Genomic DNA, 27,488 nt, shown 5'->3' with positions numbered 1-27,488 from the left:
TGTTTGCACTTCTCTGATTATGGTCTGGCTTGGCCTTCTCTGTTTTTCTGCACCTTTATTGATTACAGGTTGGATTTCCACGCCCTGTTTTCCAAGTCTGTCAATTCTTTTGCAATACTATGTTTGGACACTCACCTGTGTTGGCATCCTGTTCATGTTTGCCTGTCAATATTCAGAGGCCTTTTTTATTTTTGAGGACCTCATTTAAATAATATTACAAAATTAGGACTGAAGGATGTCTGTATGTAAATGATAAAACAATCAATGATTTTGACACTAATTATTTCCTGTTTTGTTACTTGCAGTGCAGTGAGATCCTTTCTGCTTCATGCATTACTATTATTTATTGTTTTCACTAGCCAGACATTTTCTGCCCTTTTAATTTTCACTGTCTTCTTAGTTCTACTCGTTGACTTATAATGAAAGGGCTTATAGTGAGAAGAGCTTAAACACCAGAGGAAGACACTTCTGCCATTTGGGGAGAGCAGGCATATCTGATAGAAAACTCAGATCAAGAGGTTTTTTTTCTTCTAGAGTTCTTAAAAGGGAAAAACTGTACTGTTTTTATGACCAAAGTCCAGTCTGTTGAAGACTATACAGAACCTCGTACTCTCAGGAAACCACAGTACCTTCCAAATGCTTTTGTGCTAAATATGTGGAAAAGCCCACCAGGCGCCACAGTGGTTTTCACAGTGTTCTCCTTGTCACACAGACACTGTGATTGGAGCCAGACCGGGAGGTTTGTACCCAGTGTTTGGGAGCACACTTGGGTTCATGTTGGGTCCAGACATAAATCCTAGATGATGTTTAGGTTCAGTATGAAATAAACAGTATTTTAGGATGCAAACAGTCCAGGAGCCAGAATAATAAGAGAATGGAAAGGAAAATAAGGACGTGTTATCACACAGAAAAGAGTGAGAGGAAAATAAAAGTTAAAAATCTGGATGTTGTCATCGGGGGTAAAGAATGTTTCTCAGATTCCACCCACCCATTTTGAGAAAATAGTGTAAAATAAATCTTAAGAGTCAAGGTATTTTTTAATTGGCTACAAGAAAAGAATCAAGAAAAGGCTGTAGAATTTTTAGGTAACTATTACTTGATTAGAATAAAATTATTACTATCAATATATGAGAATGTTTTTGTCCTTGATGGGAATTCTTTGTCGGCCAAGAAAGCTACAGTTTAGAAACTAAGCTCAATCTTTTGTTCCTAAAGATTTTATGCCAACTATAATGAAACGAAGGAACATGTGAAGGGGACGGGTTTTCATATGGAGAATATGAAAAGTTGCTCCGATGTCAATCACCGTGGTGGGCTTTACCTACAGAGCTCCCGACCAGGAGAGTTGCTGCCCCCAGTGCTGACTCTGCATTCCCATTTCCCTGGAGCAGAGCAGGGAGGCGAGGAGGGCATGACCTGAAGCTCAGGGTCAGTGTAAGATTATGCTGATGAGAAGGCAGTGCTTAGACACATCCTAATCCGTGAAGGCCACTTCTCACATGAGTGATTTCACTTCAAACCCAACACCGGGAAATTTGAACTATTAGTGTCTCTTCTTGTCACCTATAGCTTTGGTCTAGGAAGAGCAATGTCTGCAAAACACCATGTGTTCCTTGTAGTCACACTTGCCCCTCTACTCAGCACACAAAAAAGGGGGAGTGGGCTTACGATGTCACGAGAGAGAAGACTGAACAAGGAACAAGGCCACAGGTGAGGTGAGATGTGCGACTGAACCCCAGGTTGAAGGCCTCCATTCTTGCGCTCACTACGAAGGCAGCAGGACTCCTTCCTGGAGATGCTCCCTCACTAGGCCACCTTCTCTGCAGAGCTCTGGGCACCTGGGCAATGCCCGGGAGGTGCCCGAGGGCTGCTGGTGATGTGATGCCAGCTCCCGTCAGGCCCCTTGTTCTCCACCTGACCCCCAGCAAAGCAGTACAACGCACCACCACTCCACCTGCCACCACCACTCCACCTGCCACCACCACTTCACCCGCCGTCTGTGCTGCCCTGTGCTGATGGGGAGACCTCTGGGCATGGCGCAGTCCATAGGTCCTCCTGGGGGTCGTGCAGCAGTCACCACACACCAGTGCAGCTGCACTGTCTGTCCAGCACGCTCTCTGCCAGGGCTGCACACCCTTGCAGGCCGGAGGGTGGGCTGGGCCCACACGGCAGCTTCAGCCGTCAGCTCTGCCTGAAGCACTCATCCTCGGAGCCTGTTCTCTGAAAGTGGCACCTTCTCAACAGTTTCTGCTCCGCTCACTCCCCAGGGGTTAAGCTCCACCACCCCTCTGCCCAGCAGCTGGGGAAGGAATTCACAGGATCGCTGGGAGGCTCTGCTTTCCAGGGGAAGTGAGGCCCAGGAGGGTTTCCTGGGCCGGGGCTCAGCTTCTGTGTGCGCAGGACTGTGTGTAACGCAGATAGAAATCCTAAACGACTGGCACAGCGTAGACACACAGCTCGGTACACGGTGGCCATTCTCACACCGCCATCATGGATGGATACACACCTCAAGGAGCGGCCCTCAATGTGCAAGAGGGGCCTCCGTGATGAGACCCCTTGTGGAGGGTTAACACATGGACTCCCCGGACAAAGAGAAGGCACAGCAGCGGCCACCTCTCCTCTTTCACACACTGAACGCCGCAGGGAGGCGCAGCTCCACTGATGAAGTCGATGCAGATGTTTCAAACGTTCTGCACCTCCTACCTCACCCCAGGCTGACATAAATGGCTGGCGAAGGTGGTGCTGTGATCTAGGAAGCTGGAGAAATGCAAGCAGATACACGAGTGTGTGTGGGAATGCAGCACAGTTTGCAATAGTTAAAGCAGAAGCAGCTGTAAAACAGCTTGGAATCCTTGGGAGTAATGTGTTGGAGCTGTCAGCTGAGTGACTGCAACCACCAACGGTGCCCAAACATGGTAAGGTACTCGCGCCGGGGAGCGCCAGCCCCACGCGCGGTGCTGACACTGTCTGGGCTCCAGGTCCGTCCTCACCAGCTGCTCTGCCTGTCAGGGCGGCAGGGGCCAGCCGACGGTTGGAAGCGTGTGTGCTATTTCTGTGCAGAGGATGTGTATACGCACATGCCACAGTGAGCCAGACCAGGATGTGAGTCAGGTTGTTATAAAGTGGTAGAAAGGACTGATCTTCAAAGCACTCTGAGAGCGTCCTGCCACGCTACACTCCTGTGAGGAGCTACAGTTTAAAAGACACAATGACTAAGCTAAGGAGAAATCCTGAAGAATATGGGTGATCAGAATTGACCAGAGGCCTACCTACCCATGAAAAGAGGTGGATAAGGTCGAAACTACAATCTGGGTCTTAAAACTTAGAGGTAAAGAGAGAGATTTATTACCAGCAACCTTTATTCCTCCAGTAACTTTGGTCAGACACATAGAAGTAGTGAAATGTGGATGGCTGGGAAAAGCTCTGGGACATGTGTTTGCTTTATTTTCCTTTTAAAACAAAACATTTTATTTTCAGAGCAACTTTCATGGGGCCAGTTAATGGTCCTAAACTGGCTCTTTAAAAAGAGTCTTTTGGCAATGAGGTATAAAATACACAAAAGAGGAGGGGCAGGGGGGCTAAAAGGGGCCAATGGGAGAACAAAGGGGACATATGTAATACTTTCAACAATAAAAATTAAAAAAAAAAAAAGATACACAAAAGATTCCTACCATGTTACCTCCATTTGATGGAGAATAAGCAGCTATTAAGTGGAATAAAAGAATTTGAATACACTGGCATGGAATGATGTCTGCGATAGACTGTTACGGCAAAAATCATGCTGTAGAAAACATGCATAGTAATCACATTTCTGTTCAAAGTGATATGTTATATATGCATAGAAAAAAGTCTCCAAGGAGCCAGAGAAATTCATTAGTCAGTCATTTGTGACAGAGGGAGATTTTTGTACATCCTACTCATGGTTTCAATCCTGTACACTAAAGATTACTTTTATAACAGAAAATAAAACCAACCAAGATAGTTACGAGAGAAGAATAGTATTAACCTGACCTCGCTATCAGTGTAATGTTCTCGGAGGCCTTAGGGAAGACTAATGGCCCACGAGTCCCTGACCGGGGCGGTGAAGGCAGAGCCAGGCAGCCCGAGCGAGTGCTCGGTGAGCCCAGGAGGCTGCGGGCAGCACCCCTGAAATGCCAGGAGGAAGAAGGGCGTGCAGACCAAGGAAGCCCGTTATTTACCTGTATCGGGGCTCTTGCTTTTTAGTTCTTTGAGGGAGTTCACCGTGTGGCCGTGACCCGTGACCATGACCCCAGACAGGTCACATTGCTCAACCTCACCATGCCAGCACTCTCAACAGAGTCCCACTGACTGGCTGTTCTAGGGGTGGCGAAGTGAACAGTGATAGCAGCAATGCATCAGCTCCATCTTCTCCTTCCCAGCAAAGCCTGGAGGAAGTAGGTTTAGTGGCCAGGCCAGGAGGAAGGGAACGTGACCTATCTCTGTGGCCACAGGAGTCCATCATGGTGCCCTCCCAGTCAGGAATTTTCTTTCTCTAAGTAAATCGTGTCCTCTGGTCTGCCCCGGATACCCCCTTTTCCAAGAGGGTGTGAGAGAGAACAGGCCCCTCTGTTTAACCACAGTGCACGGGCCTGGAAACAGTTACGGCCTCTGCCTTGTTTCCTGAAGGCTGAAGCCGCTCAGAAACCACTGTTCTTCACAGTCATTTTCTATTCTTCAACAGTCTCCTCTGAATACCAGTCATTCAGTCAGTCAGTCTCTCCTTCCCACGCCAGCTGCCCTCAGATTCTGGCTCAAGTGACATCCTCTGGGGAGCCTTTCCCAGCACCCCGCAGCCAGGCCAGGTCCCCTTATACCTGATATACAGCCCCCATCTCAGAGTGCTTATCCCAGCTCGCATTTCCGTTTTCTTCGTAAAAACTTAATTAACATCTGTCTTACTCAACATAAACTCTTCAAGGGCAGAAACTGCACCTGTGATTCCCAGTGACAGGACAGTGTCTGGCACCAAGTACACAGCAGAAAATGCTTATTCAAGGCAAGGATGCTGAGGGAGCAACTGGGTGGGATATGTGTCAATGGGGGAGGGAGAAAGAGCAGCTGGAAAGCGCCCCCCCTCCCTCCGCCCCCTCCCCAGCTGTCATTAGCTTGCCTGCTTATGATTGGTTAGCCAGACTCCTTGGTTATTTCTTAGGGCCCCTTCAGCTTAGGACCCTGGGCTGCCCATGGATGCTGGGGGTCCTGGGTAGAATACACCAGGGATGGAAACCCTCTGCCAACAGCAGAGCGTCTTGGCCAGCACTGGGTAGGGCAGGGCGGCAAGGGCACTGACCTCGGCTGATGCGCTGCTTCTCCCCAGACAGGATGCCCGGGCTGTCGATGATGCTGATACTCTTCAGGACCTGATTGGGCAGCTGGGAGCACATGAATCTGGAAGCAAGAGACCAAACATGGGATCAGAACTGCACTAGAGACTGTGCCAAGGGCAGAGCTCCTTGGCCTTTCTGGGCTGCTGACATCATCTGCTGTGAAGTGGGGCTTGCAGGGGACTGATGGGACCTCCATTGTGGCTACCTGCTACCAGACTCCTTACTGTTCACTGTGATTTTCACCAACATTTATTGAACACTTAGATATTTTACATCATCATCTCAGTTGCTCCTCATATTAACCGCAGGAGGAAAAAATTACTCTTAACCTCAGAGAGGTTAAGTAACTTGCTCAGAGTCACTCACAGCTGGGCCTTCACCCAAAGCCTGCCAGCTTCACTTGTACCTCCTCAGGCTGCTCCTTGGTCAAGCATCTGGGTCTTCTCTCCCAGGGGAATCCCAGCCCCACTGGGCTGGAATGTGCCAAGCTCCTGCCAGGCCCTGCCCGATCCCTAAAGTGACCTTAGAGCTACTGGGGCCTGTTTTCACTGTGTGATGGCCAGGGACTCAGCACCCAGCCTGACACTTGCTATGGCTCCAGGCTCAGGGTGGGACAGGCACCTGTGGGCAACCCCCCAAATTCTCCAGGTGTTTGAGTCCTAGGGGTACCCTATAAGCTGGCCAAGCTTCTCCAAGCCTCCTTCCTTGTCCATCACTTCCCTTCCTCTCCTGCTTTCCCTCCTATGGTTCTAGTCTGCTGTCCTGGCGTAGGCCTCATGGAAGTAGAGTAGAGCGGCAGGAAAACTGTGGCCGGGGTCAGCAGACCTGGGTTCAGGGTCAGTTCAGCTGCTGCCAATAAATTGCTGTGGGGCCTAGACAAGGACTTCCCCCTCTGCAACTCACTTTCCTCATGGGCAACTGGAGACACAGACCAGGGCGGGTGAGTCTTTTAGCTCTAACACTGTCTAACTCTAAAGTACTAGGAAAGGCTGTGTTCCATCCACCCAGGCAACAGAGCCCGAGGGGGATCTCTTAAAAAAATATCTATATCTATATCTATATCCATATCTATGTTATATATCCATATCTATCTATCTATCTATCTATCTATCTATCTATCTATCTATCTATATGAGGCCTGGTGCATGAATTCGTGCATGGATGGGGTTGGGCCAGTCTGGCCAGGGGGAGGGGACATGGGCAATTGGCCAGCCTGCCTGCTGGTCGAACTCCTGGTTGAGGGGACAATTTGCATATTAGCCTTTTATTATATAGGATTATTATATAGGATATACAATGAGTGGCCAGATTATTATGTGCTCAGAAATCATAATCTGGACACTCAGTGTGTGTGTGTGTGTGTGTGTGTGTGTGTGTGTGTGTGTTATATATTAATTTCAGTGAGAAAAGGAGAGGCAAAAAAGAAATAGAAACATCAATGATGACAGAATCACTGATCGACAGCCTCCTGCATGCTCCCCCTGGGTATTGAGCCTACCACCCAGGCATGTGCCCTGACTGGGAATTGAACCATGACTTCCTGGTTCATAGGTTGACTCTCAACTACTGAGCCACTTCAGCCGGCCCAAGGGGGATCTCTTTTAGGCACTGGGTATGTTTTCAGATGGAAATGGTATGGGGACAGGAAGGCTCTCTGTTGTCTATATTGTCAGCGCTAACTTCTGGATCTGTGTGGTCAGAAAGCTGAAACCTTTGGTGAAAGCTCAATTCTTCCATTCAGTGGAACTGGTGGGATTACTCAGAAAGTAAATATGCAGGGAATGCAGGAAGGGGGGCCTGCCCAGCTTCACACGCACTGGTGGACAGCACAGAGGGCAGGATGGGGCGTGGCCGGGCGGGCAGGGGTGGGCAGCCCTGAGCCTTTGCTGTAACTACTGACCTTTCTTTTTTTTCTTTTTTAATATTTTTTTAATTGAATTTTTACAGAGAGGAAGAGAGATAGAAGAAGAGGGAGAGAGGGATAGAGAGTTAGAAACACCGATGAGAGAGAGACATCGATCAGCCGCCTCTTGCACACCCCCTACCGGAGATGTGCTGCAACCAAGGTACATGCCCTTGACAGGAATCGAACCCAGGACCCTTCAGTCTGCAGGCCGACGCTCTATCCACTGAGCCAAACCGGTTTCAGCCTACTGACCTTTCAAAATAACTTTCTTTGAAGGTGCTCAGGACAAGTTTGTCATACATTCTTTCCTAGATTTTCAAGTCAGCCTGGGATGATGTAGGAAAGATATTACGAGCATTCTGTAGCTAGAAACGCTGAAGCACAAAGCAGCTATGGCATCTGGAGGTCATGCCCCGAAGGCAAGGCTGGCTGGAGTGCAGCCTAATGTTCTGATGTCGGTTGAGTAGAACTCAATCCATAATGTTAAAGACCTTACAATGTGAAAAATAAAGGGCCACGTTAACTTAAGAGAAGCCCCTCACTTCTGATTCTTCCTGCCCCTCCTGCCCCCTCCACCTTTACGTAAACCCCACTGCCATCGCTTGGAGAGCTCTGTGAGAATGAAGTGCACAGGGACCCCTGAGCCTTCTCTGTAGGCTCACAGAGTGAGAAACGCCACAGTCAGAGCTCTAGCATTGGGGCAGGAACGGAGTTCTGAGCACATCTGTGTTGAACCACATTTCTTGTCAGCAGTGATTCAGACTCTTATCATAGTCCCGTCCTTTCTATGAGGTGGTTGGAGGCATCTGGCAATCTGGAAAAAGTGCCCATATGTGGAAAAGCATTCCTGGGAGAAGCTGACCTTTTCCCCAAAACTACTTAATATCAGTATTTCCAGAACACAAACTCCCTGGATTCTGCTGTAAAGTTAGCAGAGGGACTCAAAATTTCCACTCCCTCATGTGCAAAGTGACAACATTTCAGCAACTTCTTTGGCTCCTGACGCATCCGCAGAGGCAAAATGTATGAGCCACGAAATAAGATGCAGTCAGATATAATGAAGTTAACACACAATAAACAGGGAGAGGGATGCGGGCCAAGAGGGGTAACTGCAGAAAAAAGGAGGAGGGGAAAGAGGGCAGAGGGAGGGAGAAAGGAAGGGAAGGAAAGCAGGGAGTGGGAGAGGGAGAGGTGAGAAGACAGGGACCTGGAGGAGAGGGGGAAGGAGAAGAGGGAAAGATGGAAACATCGTAATTCAAGGAGGAAGAGAGAGAAGGAAGAGGGGGGAGGGAAAGAAAAGGGAGCTCCCCAGGGGCACCCAGAGAGGGGTCGTGGGATCGTGTCCAAATCTGACCTCCACGCCACAGAAGAAAGAGTGTATGGAGTGGATTGGAGGGGTTGAGGCGGGGGGTGGGAATGGAGCACAGAACGCAAGTCAGCTTTTAGACCCCTTGTGCGGGTGACTCATACTCTACAGCAGGGGTCTTCAAACTGCGGCCCGCGGGCCACATGCGGCCCGCAGAGGAGTCTGATCCGGCCCGCCAGGTTTTTTGGGCAGTGAGCGCAGCCGAGGTGTTACAGTAGGAATTAGTAGTTCATATAGTCCGGCCCTCCAGCTCTCTGAGGGACCGTGATCTGGCCCCCACTTTAAAAAGTTTGAGGACCCCTGCTCTACAGGTTAGAACCACACACACGTTTTCTTGAATAACTGTAATCAGAAAAAAACCCCAATGCAATGCTGTACAACAAACCTGCCTTACTTTTATGCTCTAAGAGAAGAAGATGAAAAGCAAGGTTATTTGTTGGGTAGGACGTCGTCAGCCATGGCTCAGGCCTCCTGTGTGTCTGTGACATGTTTCCAAGCACAGATTTCCTGATCCTTGCTGGAGTGACTAATATCCATTCCTTGCCTTGAAGTGTATTCTTTCACATTCCATAGGATTGAACTTGCAACTCAGGCACATGCTCTTGACTTAGAATTGAACCTGAGACCCTTCAGTGTGTGGGGCCCATGCTCTATCCACTGACCCATTAAGCCAAGGCTTGCTGATCAACATTTTAAAAGAACCAGGCAGTACCTTAATACTGCTTTTGGTTTCCAAACAGCGCAGTGACATCTATAGTTAACTCACTCAATCCCACCACAACTTCAGAGGGAGGGGCTTTGTATCATTTTACAGAGGAGATTGGGGCACAGATCATAACCTGTCAAGTCACATGGCCTGTAAGTGATGAGCTGAGATGCTAACCTGACAGTTCCAACCTCAAAGTCCAGGTTAACTACTAGCCTGCTCCTACCATCTCATGCATTTGAACCACAGCTGTGTACGTTTATCACACAGAAGGCAACATCCTACAGCAAAGAAGTGACATGCCCTCGTCCTGCACTCCCCACTGAAGAGGCTCCTGCATTTGACTTGTTCTGTACCCACGGATGCAGAGTGGAGTGGTAAACAGCAGGCAGATGATCCTGGCTCTGGTCTTCTTCTTGCTCACACATCCTGTGACCTCCTGTAGTCTGAGAACTCCCAGGCTGTTATTAGGTTCAAATAAGCCGAAGCTTCCATGGAGAGGCTATGGAGCTATTTAAAAGCACCTCCTTTACCAGCTCACTTTACCGATAAGAGTAGGACCAGAGAGATTACACAAATTTCCATTTACTAGTACAGTAAATAGCAATCAATATATAAAAAGACTTTGACAACTAACCTGTAATAATTTTATACGGTCCTACAGCACACATATCTGATCTAAGGAAAAACCCCTAATGCAAGAAACCTTCTACTGCCAGCAGAAATTTATTTTAAATCCACACTATAAAAAGCCAAAGGTTACCTACCCCTAGATCTTACGGAATTACCATTTTTACAAGTAGTAAAAGATGGTTGAATATTGGTCATTTCAAGTGGAGCAACCTAAATATGTCCTTTTCTAAATCAAGCCTCACTGTTAGGGGGGGCTGGGGGAGGCCGGGTGCAAGGAGCCAGGCAGAGCTGGTGCCGGAAAAGTCTGCTTGAGCCCAGGCAGTAAAGCTGGTTTTCTGGAGTGTCAGGACCAGGACTGTACAGGCAGCAATAAAGAACAATGGGTTCATGACCTGGGAGCCACCGATCCTGAGGTTAAAGATTAATGGCAAGAACTTCAGGGAGTTTATTACGGACAAGCACAGCACATGCACAAAGACCAACTAATGCCTCAGATTAAAAACAATCTCTTTTGATGGTGAATCAAGAGTGATTCTTGGCAAGAGCTTATTTCCCATAATCTCTGTAACTAAATTAGCTGGTGGAACCAGCATGTGTCTGGACTGACTACATATTTATATTAAGTCTGTTTTTATTATTTATTATTTAGTTTATTTTTTTAAAAAATTCACTTTTATTGTTGACTTATTACAAATATCCCCTATTTTCACCCCTTTTCCCTTCCTCCTTCCTCCCCACTTCCCTCTGAAATCTCAGTTTGTTCCATGCTTTGATGTCTCTGGATCTATTTTGTTGGTCAGTTTATTTTGTTCCTTAGATTCCACATACGAGTGAGATCATGTGATACCTGTCTTTCTCTGAATGGCTTATTTTGTTTAGTATAATAATATTCAGGTCCCTCCATGCTGGTTCAAAGGGGACAAGATCCTCCTTTTTTACATCTGCATAGTATTCCATTACATAAGTGTAGCACAGTTTTTCTATCATTTACTGGTTGGCACTGGGTTGTTTCCAAATCTTAGTTATTATAAATAATGTTGCTGTGAATATAGGGGTGCATATATTCTTTCTGACTGGTATTTCAGGATTCTTAGGATATATTCCTAGAAGTGGGATCACTGGATCAAACAACAGTTCCATTTTTTATTTTCCGAGGAAACTCCATATTCTTTTCCATAGTGGACGCACCAGTTTGCATTCCCAATAGCATGTACTAGGGTTCCCTTTTCCCCACATCCTCACCTGCACTTGTCTGTTGATTTATTGATGGTAGCCATTCTGGCAGATGTGAGGATTAACTCATTATAGTTTTAACTTGCATCTCTCTGATGGTTAGTAATGTTGAGCATTTTTTCATATGCCTATTGGCCATCTGTATGTTCTCTATGGGGCAGTGTCTATTCAGGTCCTTTGCCCATTTTTGATTTGATTGTTTGTCTTTCTTTTGTTGAATTGCATGAGTTCTTCATATATTTTGGAAATAACCCCCTTATCAGAGATGTCATTGGCAAATATGTTCTCCCATTCAGTGGGTTCCCTTTTCATTTTGAGGATTAATTTTTTTTTTTGCTGTGCAGAAGCTTTTTAGTTTGATGTAGCCCCATTTGTTTATTTTTTCCTTTGTTTCTTTTGCCCTAGGGAGATGTTATCAGAGAAAATTCTGCTATGTGAGATGTCTGAGATTTTACTGCCTTTGTTTTCTTCTAGGATTTTTATGGTTTCATCACTTACATTTAAGTCTTTTATCCATTTTGAGTTTATTCTTATGTATGGTGTAAGTTGGTGGACTAGTTCTTTTCTTTTTTTTTTCATTTACCTATCCATTTTTTCCAACACTATTTATTGAAGAGACTGTCTATTCCACTGTATGCTTTTACCTCCTTTGCCAAATATTAAATGATCATAATGGCATGGGTTGATTTCTGGGTTCTCTGTTCTGTTTCATTGATCTATATATCTGTCCTTGTGTCAGTACTAGATTGTTTTGATTACAATGGCTTTGTAGTATAATTTGATATCTGGTATTGTGACCTCTACAATTTTGTTCTTCTTTTTCAAGATTATTGTGGCTATTTAGGGCCTTTTTAGGTTCATATAAATTTTTGGAATATATGTTCTAGATCTGTGAAATATGCCGGTGGTATTTTAATAGGAATTGCATTGAATCTGGAGATTGCTTTGGTTAGTATAGACATTTTAATGATGTTATTCTCCCAATCCATGCTTCCACTTGTTTGCATCTCCTCTATTTCTCTTTTCAATGTCTTATAGTTTTCCAAGAACAGGTCTTTTATCTCCTTGGTTAAGATTATTCCCAGGTATCTTATTATTTTTGTTACAATGACAAATGGGATTGGTTTTATAGTTTCTCTCTTTTTTATTTTATTTTATATTTTATTGATTTTGTACAGAGAGGAAGGGAGAGAGATAGAGAGTTAGAAACATCGATGAGAGAGAGTCATCGATCAGCTGCCTCCTGCACACCCCCTACTGGGGATATGCCTGCAACCAAGGTACATGCCCTTGACTGAAATCGAACCTGGGACCTTTCATTCCCCAGGCCAACGCTCTATCTATTGAGCCAAACCGGTTTCGGCTATAGTTTCTCTTTTTGAGAGTTCATTATTGTGTATAAAAATGCCATTGCTTTCTGGATGTTAATTTTGTATTCTGGTTAACCAATTTCATTTATTAATCTAGTAGTTTTTTTGGTGGAGTCTTTAGGGTTTTCTGTGTACAATATTGTGTCATCTGTGAGTAATAAGAGCTTTACTTCCTCCTTTCCAATTTGGATGCCTTGTATTTCTTCTTCTTGTCTGATCGCTGTAGCTAGACTTCTAGTACTAGATTGAATAAGAACAGTGAAAGCAGACAACCCTGTCTTGTTCCTGTTCTTAAGGGAAATGCTTTTAGTTTTTGCCCATTGGATATGTTGTTGGCTGTAGGTTTATCATATATGGCCTTTATTATATTGAGGTATGTTTCTTCTATTTCCACTTTGCTGAGAGTTTTTATCAGAAGTGCATGCTGCCCTGACTGGTTTGGCTCAGTGGATAGAGCGTCAGCCTGTGGACTGAAGGGTCCCAGGTTCTATTCTGATCAAGGGCACATCCCCAGTAGGGAGTGTGCAGGAGGCAGCTGAATCTATGTTTCTCTCTCGTCCATGTTTCTAACTCTCTATCCCTCTCTCTTCCTCTCTATAAAAAAATCGAAAAAATATATTTTAAAAAGTGAATGCTGTTTTATTGAATGCTTTTTCTGAGTCTATTGATATGATATGATTTTTACCTTTTGTTTTATGTGATGTATCACATTGATTTGCGAATATTAACCAGTCTTATACCCCCAGAATAAATCCCACTTGGTCAAGGTATATGATCTTCTTAATGTATTGCTGGATCCGATTTGCTAATATTTTGTTGAGAATTTTAGCATCTATGTTGATTAGGGATATTGGCCTGTAATTTTCTTTCTTTGTAGTGTTCTTATCTGGTTTTGGAATTAGGATAATGCTGGCATTGTAAAAAGAGCTTGGAAGTCTTCCCTCCTCTTAAATTTTTTGGAAGAGTTTCAGGAGGATAAGTGTTAGCTCTATCTTTGAATGTTTGGTAATACTTGTCTGTAAATCAGGTCCAGAAATTTTGTTTGCTAGGAGGTTTTATTTATTTATTTATTTATTTATTTATTTATTTATTTATTTTATTACTGCTTCAATTTCATTAGTTGTCATCAGCCTATTCAGGTTTTCTGATTCCCTGATTGAATTTTGGAAGATTTCATGTTTTCAGGAATTTTTCCATTTGTTCCAGGTTGTCCAGTTTGTTGGCATATACTAGTAGGTGTTCAAAGTATTCTCTTACAATCCTTTATATTTCTGTGGTGCCTTTTTCATCTCTGACTTTACTTATTTGGGTCCTTTCTCTTTGTTTCTTGATGAGTCTGACTAAAGGTTCATCAATCTTGTTTATCTTTTCAAAGAACCAGTTCTTGGTTTCACTGATCTTTTATATTGCTTTTTAGTATCTGTGTCATTTATTTCAGCTCCGATCTTTTTTTTTATTTTTATTTTTTTTATTGATTTAAGAGAGGAAGGGAGAGGGAGAGAAACATCAATGATAAAAGAGAATCATTGATTGGCTGCCTCCTGCATGCCCCCTACAGGGGATCAAGCCCGAAACCAGGGAATGTACCCTTGATTGGAATCGAACCTAGGACCCTTCAGTCTGTAGGCTGACACTCTATCCATTGAGCCAAATCAGCTAGGGCTTCCACTCTGATCTTTATTATTCCTTCCTTCTACTTCTTCTGGGCTTTTCTTTTTCTGGGCTCTACTTCTTTTAGTTGGAGGGTTTATCACTTACTAGAGGCCCAGTGCATGAACTCATGCATGGGTGGGGTCCAGCTTGCCCGCACAGATGGGGGTCCATCGGGGGTAGGGTTAGCTGGGGGAGGAATTGCGGGAGGGCTCCAGGACATGTTCAGCTCGCCTTGCTCAGTCCCGATTGGCTGGATCCCAGCAGCAAGCTAACCTACTGGTCAGAGCATCTGGCCCCTGGTGGTCAGTGCATGTCATAATGAGCAGTTGAGCAGCCTTAGCATGTTATTAGCATATTACACTTTGATGACTAGACGGCTAGACACTTAGCATATTAGGTTTTTATTATATAGGATTTGAGCTTTATCTTTTTCTTGAGGTAGGCCTGTAATACTATGAACTTCCCTCAGGACTGCTTTCTCTGTGTCCTTATGTGTTCAATTTCATTTATTTTCAGGACGTTTTTGATTTCTTCCTTGATCTAATTGGCAACCCATTCATTGTTTAATACTATTTAGCATCTATGTGTTTGAATGTTTTTGAGTTTTTTTTATTGTAGTTGATTTCTAGTTTTGTGCTGTTGTGATCCAAGAAGATGCTTGATATGATTTCCATCTTCTTGAACTTATAAAGACTTGTTTTGTACCCTGATATAGCATAGCACACACACAAAAACCAACTAATACCTCAAATTAAAAAAAAAAATTTTTTTTTCTGGTGAATCAGCAGTGATTTTCGGCAAGAATCTATTTCCCTTCATCTCTGCAGCTAAATTAGATGGTAGAGCCAGCATGTGTCTGGACTGACATTGTACACTTGTATTCAGTTTTTTTTTTTAATTCACAGTGCTACTAAATGACTATGTACTACTCATAATCTAAAAAGAGTCTATTTAGTAAAGCCTCTTTAATGACAAACATAGAGGTAACAAATAAGAGTATAAGTCCAAAAATACCCATATGTATTCTACTATTGCTAAATTATTGCAAAAATGTAAGACAATATTTTTTATATCATCACCATCATAAGATCTAGTTAAAATAACAGGTGCACTAAAAATACTATTCAAATTCCTTCAGTTTAAAAAGGAAGTTTCAAAATTTAATCCCTAAGGCTAATGATTAAAATTATTTTTTAAAGAAATTGAGGCAAGGAAGAAATAAAAGAGATTAAGAATGTGTTCTCTGGAAGACTACAATTTAAAATTATACTACATGCTAAATTTTAAAACAATGTCTGTAGCTGTCTGAATTTGAAAAACAGACTAATACTTTTAGAAAACTATATTGAGGGGAAAACATGGCATCCAATTCAAAAGCAGACTGCAGGGGGAAATGTCAGAAGCCAATTCCTGACACTTGTTGAGCTGACCAAAACACACTGGTGTCTGTCTCCCAGGCTCACGCCTCAGGGTGCTGTGGTATGTCCATCTCCTCCTCTGTGCAGTGGAACTGCCTCCTGATAACAGACTCTGTAACCTCAATAACCATGGAGCAACTCCGAGATAGGCCTGCCTGTGGAATGCCTCTCGGAAGCGCAGTTGCAGACTGTCACCCTAAAGTCATTTCCGTATAATTCTTTTTGTTCCAGATTCAACCCCTGCTTTTATCGCTCAATTATGGAATTTCTATCATTTGAAGCTGCCCTTTTGGGAATTTGTCTTCATTTCTCAAAAATGCACTGTAGACTCCCTGTTACTTTCTTAGGAACTGGCCTTGGAGATTGAGACTTAGGCTCCACTGGTTTGCTTAATGCTTTGAGGCTGCTGTCATGCTCCAGGCGTTATCTGTACGACCAGGGGAAGCACGAAACTCTTTTAAAGATGCTGCTGGGAGCAGATGCCCAAGCCAATGCCCTATAAGGAGGGGCCAGCCAATGGGACTTGTCCCCTAGGTGAGCGGTGGTTGCTCAGTGGGGAAGGGAGTTCTCCACAGCAGGCAGATGAGTCTCTTCCATGTAGTATTGTACTCTGACCTCATTCCCAGAAAGTATACTATGTAAAAAGAAGTTTGCCTGCCTTTAGACAGAACTTGCTGATATTCCCACAGGGGTGCTAAAATTACGTACACACATTTGAGCGCCCTACACTAACTGACTCTCTTACATAAGAGCTGGGGTGAAACGGCAGCATTTTCATCATTGCGGTGAGTTATGTTAAGAACAGCTTTAAAAGTCAGATAGGGGGGCAGTAGGCAATGATTCTTAGTGTAAACAGTATATTATCGGGCAGCTCAGTATAAGTCACTAGCAGGACTCTGGGCCAGATGGCCTTGGTTCCAATCCCAGCACTGCCACTTAGCTGAGTGATCCTGTGGAGGTTAAATCAATCTCTCTACGCATCAGTTCTCCTCGCTACGCTAGGGATGACAGTAGCACCTAGGCACAGGGCTTTTGTGAGGACATTTAGAGCTAATATAAAGTCAGAACCGTATCTGACACAGTACATACCATATAATTATTAGCCATTATTTTTCTATGTCGTCTGAATTTAATTAACACTTGCTTATATAATGCATGAATTATTTTCAGCAAGTTTTCGATTCTGAGATAATGAACCTTGCTATTCAAAATCTTTCCTAAATGCTTTGTTTTTCATACTCATCTGATAAATGTTTGGGATTTGAAAAAATCTGTTGGGAAAGTAAATCACTTGCCAAAATTAAATAAGCCCCAAACCACTCTTCCTGGGTTTTCTCTTGTGAAAATGGACTTCACAAAATGGGAACTTGAAAAAAGTCACAGCTTCTTTCTTTTTTAAGCCTTTGTCAGGAAAAGGAGAGTAAGACGGAGTGCAGGGGTGATGAAACCACAGGACCAGGAGGCCTTCCACCGAGAAGGCAGGGTGCTGTGCCCGGCACTTCCTCTCTGGCCAGTCTTGGGACAGGAAGCCTGGCTCCTGCCTTCCCATGACCGCAGCTTCCCGGGAGGCCCGGATGGGGGAGCTTCTTGTCCCACTTCCCCTCAAGTGTGGTTTACTCCTTCCCAGCCCTTCCCGAGAGACCCTCTGTCCTCGACCCTTCTTCTCCCACCAGAAGACGCTCTGGAGCTCAGGAATAAACCGAGTTCCCTGCTAGCAACAAGATGACATCTCTCTGTGCTCAGCTATGCCATGGCACCTTTCTATTTATCCCGCTGCAGCGCTCTCCCCTGCCGCTTGCTTTTGTTGATCTCACAGCAGCATGAAAAGCCCTTAATGGAGAGTATGGGTCCCTAGAGAGTTCAGGTTTCCACAGAAGGCACCTGCGGAGGTTGCCTGGACCACTGTGGGCAGAGCCGTTGCAGAGCTCCCAGGCACATCATTCCATAGTCCTCATGAATGGCGCCCCCTGGAGTTGTGCAACGAGATGTCTCAGCCTCTGAGAGGACAGCAGTCCACTGGGAAGATACATTCCTATTTTTGAAAACCAGCTAAAAAAGAAGTGGAGTTCAAGTCTCTTGTCTGTCAGCTCTAGTTCCACCTCTCCCTAAAGGGGTATGGATGACTCCCAACTTGTCCTTGAACCTCCCATAGCCCACTCCCTCAAACCAACCAGCCTAAGGCAGCAAACTCATAAGAGAAGAGGTGGAGGGGAGAAGGTAACGATAGGGAAAAATAAAGGGAAATGTTAAAAAACTAACAAACAAAAAAACCCGCTAGGAGTGGCCATGAGGAGTGAGGGGGCGGGGAAGGTAGGAGCAGGTCACACTGAGAGAGCAGAGCTGCCTCCGGGAGAACCTGCTGGCTCTTCTCTGCCCTCTCGCCATTTCCTGGGGAACTCTGGTGAAAGGTGGCGGGGTGGTACAGCTGCATCTCCAGTGAAGACAGTACTTCGGCTACCCTACAACTTCACATCTATAAAATGCCCGCGTATAAAAATTAACTTTTTGTGTAGTTTTTGGCTCTATTTCCCATGCTCTGCTCTAATAAAGAAGGAAGCAGCTCACAGCATGGGAGTGAGAAGCAGCCACGGAGAGGAGGTGGTCTGTCCTGCAATAACCAACAGACTGAATCTGGGGTCAGCTGTACCTTAGGGTCCTCGGGCTCCGCTCCGCGCGGGAGGCCCCGGCATACTAGGCCTGAGCGGAGGCCCTCCGGCCAGCGACGGGGAGCTCACACCTCACAAGGCAACTTGATCAATTCTATGCAGCTCAAACTATTAGAAATTTGTTCCTTATACTGTGCGGCCTTATAATGTCCAATCCTGGGCCTTAGTTTTGCTCTCTGAAGTCACCCAGAATAGGTGAAATGATCATTTTCTTTGAAAATCTTTCAAATATATTTTTTAATTGATTTTAGAGAGAGGGGGGAAGGGAGAGAGGGATCGAGAAAGAGAGTAACACTGATTTGTTGTTCCACTTATTTACGCATTCATTGGTTGATTCTTGTATGTGCCCTGACCATGGACGGAACCCGCAATCTTGGCACAACTGACGACACCCTAACCAACTGAGCTACCGGGCCAGGGCAGGTTTCAAACATTTGAATAGCAAAAGCATATTCTCTATGACGCCTCTCTTCTAGAACAGACATGTTCAGCTCTGTTTTTGAACCTTTACATGTAATTGGCAAGAATTCAAAGAAACGTTTAAAATAACCTGCCCAAAGGTGGCGGGCTGCGGGTCCTTACCGGTTCAGGAAAGCATTTCCGAAGCGACCGAGCTTTCGGAACGGCTTCTTGGGGTCCACAACCAAAGCGTTCCCCGGGGTGCTGCCCTCGCTCTCCCCGTACATCACCGCGATGAAGGAGTCGGTGGTGGGCTCCGGGCCGATCCTCATGCCGGGGAAATCCTGCTCCAGTAAGTATCTGGGAGAGGCGGGGAGAAACGGCATGTTGTCACAAAGCAAACCGTCAGAAAGCTTCCTGGGTCTGCCAGTTTTATACCCCACCCCCTGAAAAGGAGCATGATTTATTCTTTTGCTAATAATGATTTTTCAAAGCTTAAAAGAGACGGACCTATCTTCCCCCACCTCCCCAGTGTTAAGAAGCCAGTAAACGAGGTCGGACATCTGGCTGACTGATTGGGCCTGCTAACGCACCTCTGCTCAGCACAGCAATTCTTGGTGCAACTGACACCACCCCAGAGCAGGTACCCAGGCAGCTCCTATGTGCCCTGGAAGACCCTGCTCAGCCCACCCCCTTTAGGGAAGTGTCCCTGTCCCTCCAGCATGTTGGGGACACCTCCTCTGTGGGCCCGGCACCCTGAGCCTTGGCCGTCATGGTGCTCACCATGGCACTGTGCTTCTCTGCTTGTTGTCCCTTGCAGACAGGCCCATGTCTGTGGCCAGATGCATAGCCCAGCACCCCTCACTGTGCCTGCCCACAGAGGGCACGCCATGAAGTGAATGAAATAATGAACCATCTCCTTCCTGTCACTGACAGTCTATGAGGCTGGACATCCTCCTTTGTGCATTTTACAGCTCCCTTGGGCTCCTGAAGGCTGTAGCTATTGGAGAACATTTCCAAATAATTCAGTAGCAGCAGAGGCTGCTATGGAGGATGGGGGTGAAAGAGGGAAGGTGAGAGTAGATATCACCAGGGCCGTGGGTAGCACTTTGTGCAAATTGGGAAAAGGTGCCTTTTCCTCTAGGACAGTGGTCGGCAAACTCATTAGTCAACAGAGCCAAATATCAACAGTACAATGATTGAAATTTCTTTTGAGAGCCAAACTTTTTAAACTTAAACTTCTTCTAACGCCTCTTCTTCAAAATAGACTCTCCTGGGCCATGGTATTTTGTGGAAGAGCCACACTCAAGGGGCCAAAGAGCCGCATGTGGCTCTTGAGCCGCAGTTTGCCGACCACGGCTCTAGGCAGACACAGCCCCTGACCAGAATTCACAGCTCAGCAAGGAGGACTCTGGCTGGATTTTACATGTCCCCCCTCCCACATGCCTCTTTGCCCGCAGTAGTTTAACCTGCACATCTGTGTACAGTGGCCCTAGCAAATGCCATTGAGGACTCTCAGTCAGCGGGCAGAGGAGACCAGGTGATGAAATGCAGGGCATTGGGACTGGCTCAGTGGCATGTTGGGCTGGGGCAGGTCTGCTTTCTGTGGGAATGGGATAAGCCCTCACATAGCCCTCCCCGCCCACCAGCACCGCCTCCAGGTGAAGCCACTACAGCCCTTCTCTCCCTCGCTCCCTCCCTCCCCGCCAAGACTCCCTTTCCGCGATGCAGGGAGACCCTGTGTGCTCATGGAAACAGGGGGTGGGTGGGGAAAGGCCGCTCCTTCTGTCCTCTGCAGCCAGGAGGAACAGGAGGGAGGACAGCCGACCCTTGAACAATGCAACGGAAAATTCATGTATAACTTTTGACTCCCCCAAAACTTAACTACTAATAGACTGTTATGGCCCAAAGCCTTAACAATAACATAAACAATTAAAACCCACTTTGTATATTATATGTATCGTAAATTGTAATGGGAAGGGGGTGAGGAGAGGTACAAGAGGGTATGGGGGAGTAAATGGTGATGAAGGAGACTTGACTTGGGGTGGTGAACTCACAATACAATATGCATATGATGTGTTACAGAATTGTACATCTGAAACCTATGTAGAGTTATTATCCAATGTCACCCCAATAAATTCATTAAAGGAGTAAAAAACAAAACACACATATCTTCTTACAAGAGAGTAAGCTAGAGAAAAGAAAATGTTTCTAAGAAAATCATAAAAAAGAGAAAATACATCTATAGTATTTGCTAAAACAAATCAGCACATATGTGGACCCACACAGTTCAAACTCATGTTGTTCAAGGATCAACTGGAGTACATTTGGAATACATTTCACTCATCACCAAGCAACAGGTTGAAATGCAGCACCTTCAGAGAACACTTGGCAGTGGCTGTGAAGAGGCATTGGGGGAGGAGGGGGGCGGTGGAAGGGTCCCTGCTCACGAGGAGTGGGGCAGCGCCATGTCCCAGCCCTGCTGGGGAGATGAGCCTGCACCCGGGGAAAGGCTCGAGGGCAGAAACCTGCAAACTTCCTCCAGCTCCCCGTTCCTGCAGCTAACAATCTACTTGGTCCTAAACAATTTCCTTTATTTCTACAATGCCCCGACTGATCAAATTTAAGCATAGTACCTATGATTTGTATTTCTAGGAATATAAGAAAAGAACTGAACTATCAAATGTCCAACCATGTTGCCATCTTTCTAAGAATAAGAAATTACGCCACCCTTTAGATCTAGGTTTTCTACGTAAATAAAATGAAGATTGTTTAGCAATTGCAGCAGGCTATTTCTAAACACTTAATTGATCTCATCGCTAGTTTTAATGTCATCCAGGATTTCTTAATTTTTGTGAAGCTGTGGAGCATAAGAATAGATACATCATTTAAATATATCCACTGAATTTAGAGTAAATATGAAAAAAATTGGATCATAGCTCCCAGCATTTACCAAGTACTCACTACTAGCCTGGTGCAGTACAAAGCCCTCCATGCACACATCGTTTCATTCAATCCCTACAGCACTGAGGAGGCCACCGACACTCTCATTGTCTGGTGGGAATGCCGAGACACCAGAGAGGCTAAGCAACCCGACCAAGGCCACACAGTAAATGTTCCATTGGAAACGGAATGCTGGCAATTGGACCCCAGGTCTTGCGCTGTCTCCAGATAGGTTTAAACGTGGGTTCGAGCAGGTGGTTTGCTCAGGGATGAGGAGCACAAGGGAGTTCAGGGCCACAGCACAGTGTCCCGCTGGCATTGGGCACCCTATTTCCTTGTGAGTGAAGGAAAAGAGCCTCCACACTGTCCTGCGTGGTCTTGGGGCTGCCCTAACAACAGGGCCAGCTGTCTCTCTTCTCCCTGCAGAAAAGCCGGGCAGAAGAGGTGCTCTTTTCAAGACATGTTCACATTTAATTTTAAAAAATTCAAAACTTTTCCAGGCACCTCCCTACTAGACTAATAAATACTAGTAAATACTCACAGGAGCAGAAATATTCATGTTTATAAATTCTGGTAAAAGTGACAGTGACTCACATTTTGCAAAACTCCAGCATGTGTGGAGTGTAGAAGGAGTGTGTGGATTTCACATAGGAATGGGGAATTTAGGTTTTAGGGATCTCAGTCTAAAGTCAGCAGCAGCAAAGCTAGAATTCAAGTCCAGATCACACCCATTCAAGTCCAGTTTGATTTCCATGCCTTGTGGCCTGGATGAGGCTAAGCCAGGAGATCCAGGGGACAGATGGAGAAGGGGAGGAAATTGGGGAGAGGGGCCGGGGTTTGGAAGGACAGCAGCCAGTGCCACCAGGCCTCCTGCAGCACACACAGCTCCCTACTCACAAAAGGGTTAGGTCCAAGTGTTGTCTTGAAATTTGACAGGCACTTTCCATAGAATCAATTGTTACTGCAATGGTTGGCTTGCCAAAACAGCCTACAAAGGGTCTGCAACCTTGGTAAATCATCCAATCCCAGGTACAGAGGAAGAAACCAAATTAGAAAAAATATTACTATATTTTATAGTTGATTTACATTATTTTGTTTAGTGATACTTTCCCCCACAGATAATAAAAAGCCAAAAGTCAATTTTCAATTTCATTATCAAGGTAATACCAATTAAATAAATAGCATATCGGCACTTTAAAAAACTCATAATACTCAATGCTGGTGAGGCTATAGTAAAATAAACACCCTTCCATATGCTGGAGGAATAAGTTGGTATAACTTCACTAAAAAGCAATTTGATACTTTGTATGAAAAACCTTCAAAATGGGGGTAATTCTACTTTTTGAAATCTATCCTTAGGGAAAATCCTTAGACACATGAGAAAGATTTCTGCATTCACTGCAGCATTATCTATAACAGCAAAAAATTAGAAAAAAAGTTGTGTTTCTCTTTCCCATAGCTCTTATTCCCTCTATCATAATATAAAATACACTTATTTATTATTCTATGGTTTATTCCCTATCTCCCCCTGATGGAGTGTAAGCTGCAGGAAAGCAGGCTTTTTGTCTCTCCTGTTCACTGATGCTTCCCATGTGTTGGAGCCATCTCTGGCACATGGTTGAGATAGTCATAAATACCCATTGACAAAGTAGCCTCTCCAATCTGTCTGATGCCTCCACCCCTGTCTCTCTCTCACTCTGATTCCCCTGCTCATAGCAGAAATCAGTATCTGACATTATGCTCCTGTTTGCATGTCACTGTCCCAGAGGTTAGGAGCACATTGAGAGAAAGGAGCCTTGTCTGTCTGGCTCACCGTGGTCTCCCAGCGGCGAATGGTGTCTGGGACATGGTAGGAGCAGAACCAGAATCTGCAGACTCAGACTTTCTCTGAGCCCTCACCCAGGTGGTCATCAGCTCTGGCCTCCCTCCCTCCCTTCTCTGCCTCCTCATCACACCTCATCTGGACTCTGGTCACTCCCTACTTCCCGTACTTCCTCTCCCCCATTTGCCCTTCTTTTCCTAAAGCACCACTCTAACAGCCCAGTCCTTCCCAGATAACTCCGATTCAGGAACCCCCACAGCCACCCTCTGCAGTCTGCGCCTTTTGTTCCCCTCTTGATCCATCTCTTCTAGGCCCGAAATTCCTGCCCCCATCTCCCCTCACTTCGTTTCCTCTCTGGTGGGGAATCATGTCTCATGATCTCTAGCATCTATCCTACCTACTCTTTAAGCCACCTCCCTGCCTCCTTTGTGGCAGGTCTCCCTGGTCATCCCAGGACCTTGTTTGGTCACCCCCTGCCTCATGTTCTCTCGTGAACGCTTCATGGAACACGAAGAATTGGTGTTGTTGGTGGAACTATCCCCTCTCTTCTGACAGGCGGCCTTTTCCTGCAGGGCACAGTCCACACACACAACTCTACAGCCTCAAAGTCTCCTAGGAACCACTTGGCTCAACCCCATATCTGTCCATGTGAAGAGACTGGAGCTGAGGGCAGGAACTGAGTTTGTTGCTGGTCAAACTCACCCGTGGCCCTGCAGGACTGGAGCCTGGGGCTCCTCCCTCCTGAGTGGAGGCATCTGCTGCAGGTTCAGCCCCATAGCCTTGGGGGTCCCCCTAGCTCCTGGTCCCCTAAGTAGAGCCTGTCAGATACATGAGTTACGATATGCCATGCTAAGCTGATGGCCCAGCAGAGGTTTACCGTGGTGATGGTGAACTCAGATACACCATGTCACACTGTTGGGCAGGCAGGCACATGCCACATGCAGGGAGAGAACTGAGAACGCCCAGGACACAGGATCTGACATGAGCCAAGTGAGAATGAAGTGAGGTCAGGTTCAAAACCAGCAACCGTGAAAGGAAGAGTCTGAGAGAGCTCTGAGGTGTGATGTACAAAAACAGGCTCCCCACGCACCAGGCTGATCCACTGTGTTAAACTTTTTGTTTTGGCAGCTCGGAGGCTTTCCAAAGCCACGAGTCCCAGGGGCTCTGTGGGGTCAGAGAATTCCAAAGAGCGGGCGGCCACAGGAAGCCACAGAAAGGAGTCCACCTCGGCTCGGAGCAGCTGCCCCCTCACAGGCATCCTGTGCCTTAGGCTGGGTTTCTGTCCCTGGCTCCCCTCGCTCTCCTTTTCCTGAGTTCTCGGAGAAGCTGCCAATTCCAGGGGTGGCTGCTCTCCGAGTCTTGAGCCAAGCCACCAATGTAAAAAGGGACAAACACTTGGATTCCGAGAAGCAGGGCAGAAGGGGTGGTGGGAGGACGGGAGTGCCGACACCTCCTTGTCCCTGTGAGCTGAGGGCCATGGTTCAGCCTCGCCCACGTGGCTCCTGGGCTCGCTGGCTGCCACGTTCAGCCTAGGGCAGTGGTCGGCAAACTCATTAGTCAACAGAGCCAAATATCAACAGTACAACGATTGAAATTTCTTTGGAGAGCCAAATTTTTTAAACTTAAACTTCTTCTAATGCCACTTCTTCAAAATAGACCCGCCCAGTCGGTGGTATTTTGTGGAAGAGCCACACTCAAAGGGCCAAAGAGCCGCATGTGGCTCTCGAGCCGCAGTTTGCCGACCATGGGCCTAGGCTCACAGAGCTGCTTTCCTGCCAGGGGACGTGTGGACAGTGTCTTCCTTCTTCCACTGCTTAGGCTAGACCTTTTAACTTCATAGAAAAAAAAAAAAAAAAAAAAAGTCATGTGACAAGAAGAAAATACCTTCAGAAAATGGAAAATCCCTCAACATACGCAAGCACCCACCATCCTCTCAAAGATGGGCATAAGAATGACTAAAATACAAATGAACAAACTATAAGAGGCTCATTATTCCAAAATTCCAGCTGCAAATTTTCTCTCTCCTGAGTATTCATCCATGCATTCTTAAACTTATTCCATTCTAAGTACCTTGGGTAAATACTATTTTTGTCCCCATTGTACAGATGAGAAAACTAGCGCTCAAATAGATGAAGTGGTTTATAAGAGCCTAGGGTTTCTATAATACTAGTCCTGTGGGAACATTCCCTGTCCTAAGTCAGAGCCTGAGACGCTGAGTCAGGGTCCCATAGGAGCGTTTACAGGAACATAGTCTATGAATCATAACACACATACAAACCTAAGACTTGTGAGCAGTATTCAATAGCTATTAAGCAAGCACTCTAAAAAGCATTATGACACCTGTATTTGGGGCATATTATGAGCATTAATTTAAAATTCTCAAAATGTCTAGAGAAATAGCTTGGGTAATGATGAGATTTTAAAAGATGCTTGTGTCTACACTGGCCTCTGTGTACACTAGAGAGTGCAAGTCATTGACATAGCCTGGGGCTTTTTAAAAAGAGCATTAAACTAACCCCAACAATCATTTTATCCTTTGGGTATTACTAAGGTTTTAAATCACACAGATGTGGAAGAAATATATAAAGTACAACTTTTGAGTTCTGTGAAACATTTTATTTCCTTATTTTTAAATTCGTGGCTGTGAGTTTAAATAATTTCGATTTATAATAAGTGTTAGAGAGTTTAATAAGAGGTTTTTATTGATAATACTTGACCCACTGTTTCATTAGGAGAGAGAATGAAAAGGAATGGTCAGTCCTTCAACTCTGATTTGTTTAGAATCTGGAAATGATGTTTTTAAAACAGTTTCCGTTGTTTATCCTCATGTTTAATCCCAAGAAATGGAAGTGGGAGGAGAATCAAACCTTTACTATTACAATTGTCTTATAAAATGTTCCCGAATATATAACTTGGTACTACCACCAACTCTACTGCTAGACACCACCAAATAACAAATAATTTATGAAATGATGTTGAACAATTTATAAGGCTTTTGACATGTTTTACTACTTTACCCTCACTATTGTTGGAGCAGGTATTCTTATTCCTAGCTTATAGAAAACTGTGCTATGACAAGTTAAGTAAATTGCACAAGACCACATTAGTAGTACAAGATGTCCACTTTCAACATTTTGAAATATTTCTATCCATTTTTTGCACATATATTTTTAAAAATAAAATTGGGATCAAAGCATTTAAACAAGTTTGTACTTAGATTCTCACCATTAGTTTTTCCTTATACCATTAAAAATGCTTTGTAGCCGAGACCGGTTTGGCTCAATGGATAGAGCATCGGCTGGCTTGGGGACTGAAGGGTCCCGGGTTCGATTCCGGTCAAGGGCATGTCCCTTGGTTGCGGGCATATTCCCAGTAGGGGGTGTGCAAGAGGCAGCTGATCGATGACTCTCATCGATGTTTCTAACTCTCTCTCTCCCTTCCTCTCTGTACAAAATAAAAAAATAAAATAAAATAAATATTTAAAAATGCTTTGTAAATAATTTTTAATGGCTGCATACTGTTCTAAGGTGAATATGTATCAACTTAGTTTACCATTTCCTAACTGTTGGGTATTTAAATAGCTTCCCATTTCTTACTCATATAAATAACGCTGAGATAAATATCCCTGAACAAATATTTCACCTACTTTAAAAATTTTAATCTTCTCTGAGATATTAAAAAACTAGGTCAGAATGAACTTCACTTGCATTTTAAAACTGTATGTCTTCTTTAAGTGTGAAACCTTTTATTTTCAATTTTGTTTTTCCCTTAGTTAAATCATTGACATATTATCACCAGGAATGCTAATTCAGAATACATCATATTTGAAACTGCCGACCTAGTAGGGAATGTTATCCTGTTGTACCAAGAAACTGGAATTTGCTGGGTAAACCCTTTTCACATCTCTATTTATCCTGCTCTTAAAGCACACTGCTGTCTAACACCAGCTGTTCCGTGTAGCTGCTCCACTCCACCTTCCATGCCGTTCTGGAAGGGGGGTGGGAGAATGGGAAAAGAAGAAAGGG

General features: G+C 45.0%; 1 protein-coding gene across 1 annotated transcript in view; it reads right to left on the bottom strand.

The window, feature by feature from the left end:
• EHD4 (EH domain containing 4) overlaps positions 1-27,488 on the bottom strand; it is a 76,525-nt gene that overhangs the window by 39,885 nt on the left and 9,152 nt on the right. Inside the window, exons 2-3 of the mRNA XM_084885495.1 lie at positions 18,882-19,058; positions 5,312-5,409 (exon numbers count right to left, since the gene is read on the bottom strand). Of these exons, the coding sequence (XP_084741621.1) occupies positions 5,312-5,409; positions 18,882-19,058 (275 nt within the window). The remainder of the gene's footprint in view (positions 1-5,311; positions 5,410-18,881; positions 19,059-27,488) is intronic.

This window comes from Pipistrellus hanaki (assembly GCF_964339955.1).
Source record: "Pipistrellus hanaki genome assembly, chromosome: 1".
In the NCBI taxonomy this organism is placed as follows: Eukaryota; Metazoa; Chordata; class Mammalia; order Chiroptera; family Vespertilionidae; genus Pipistrellus; species Pipistrellus hanaki.
Note: the sequence above shows the minus strand (reverse complement) of the source record. Positions and strands in the feature narration are given on the sequence as shown.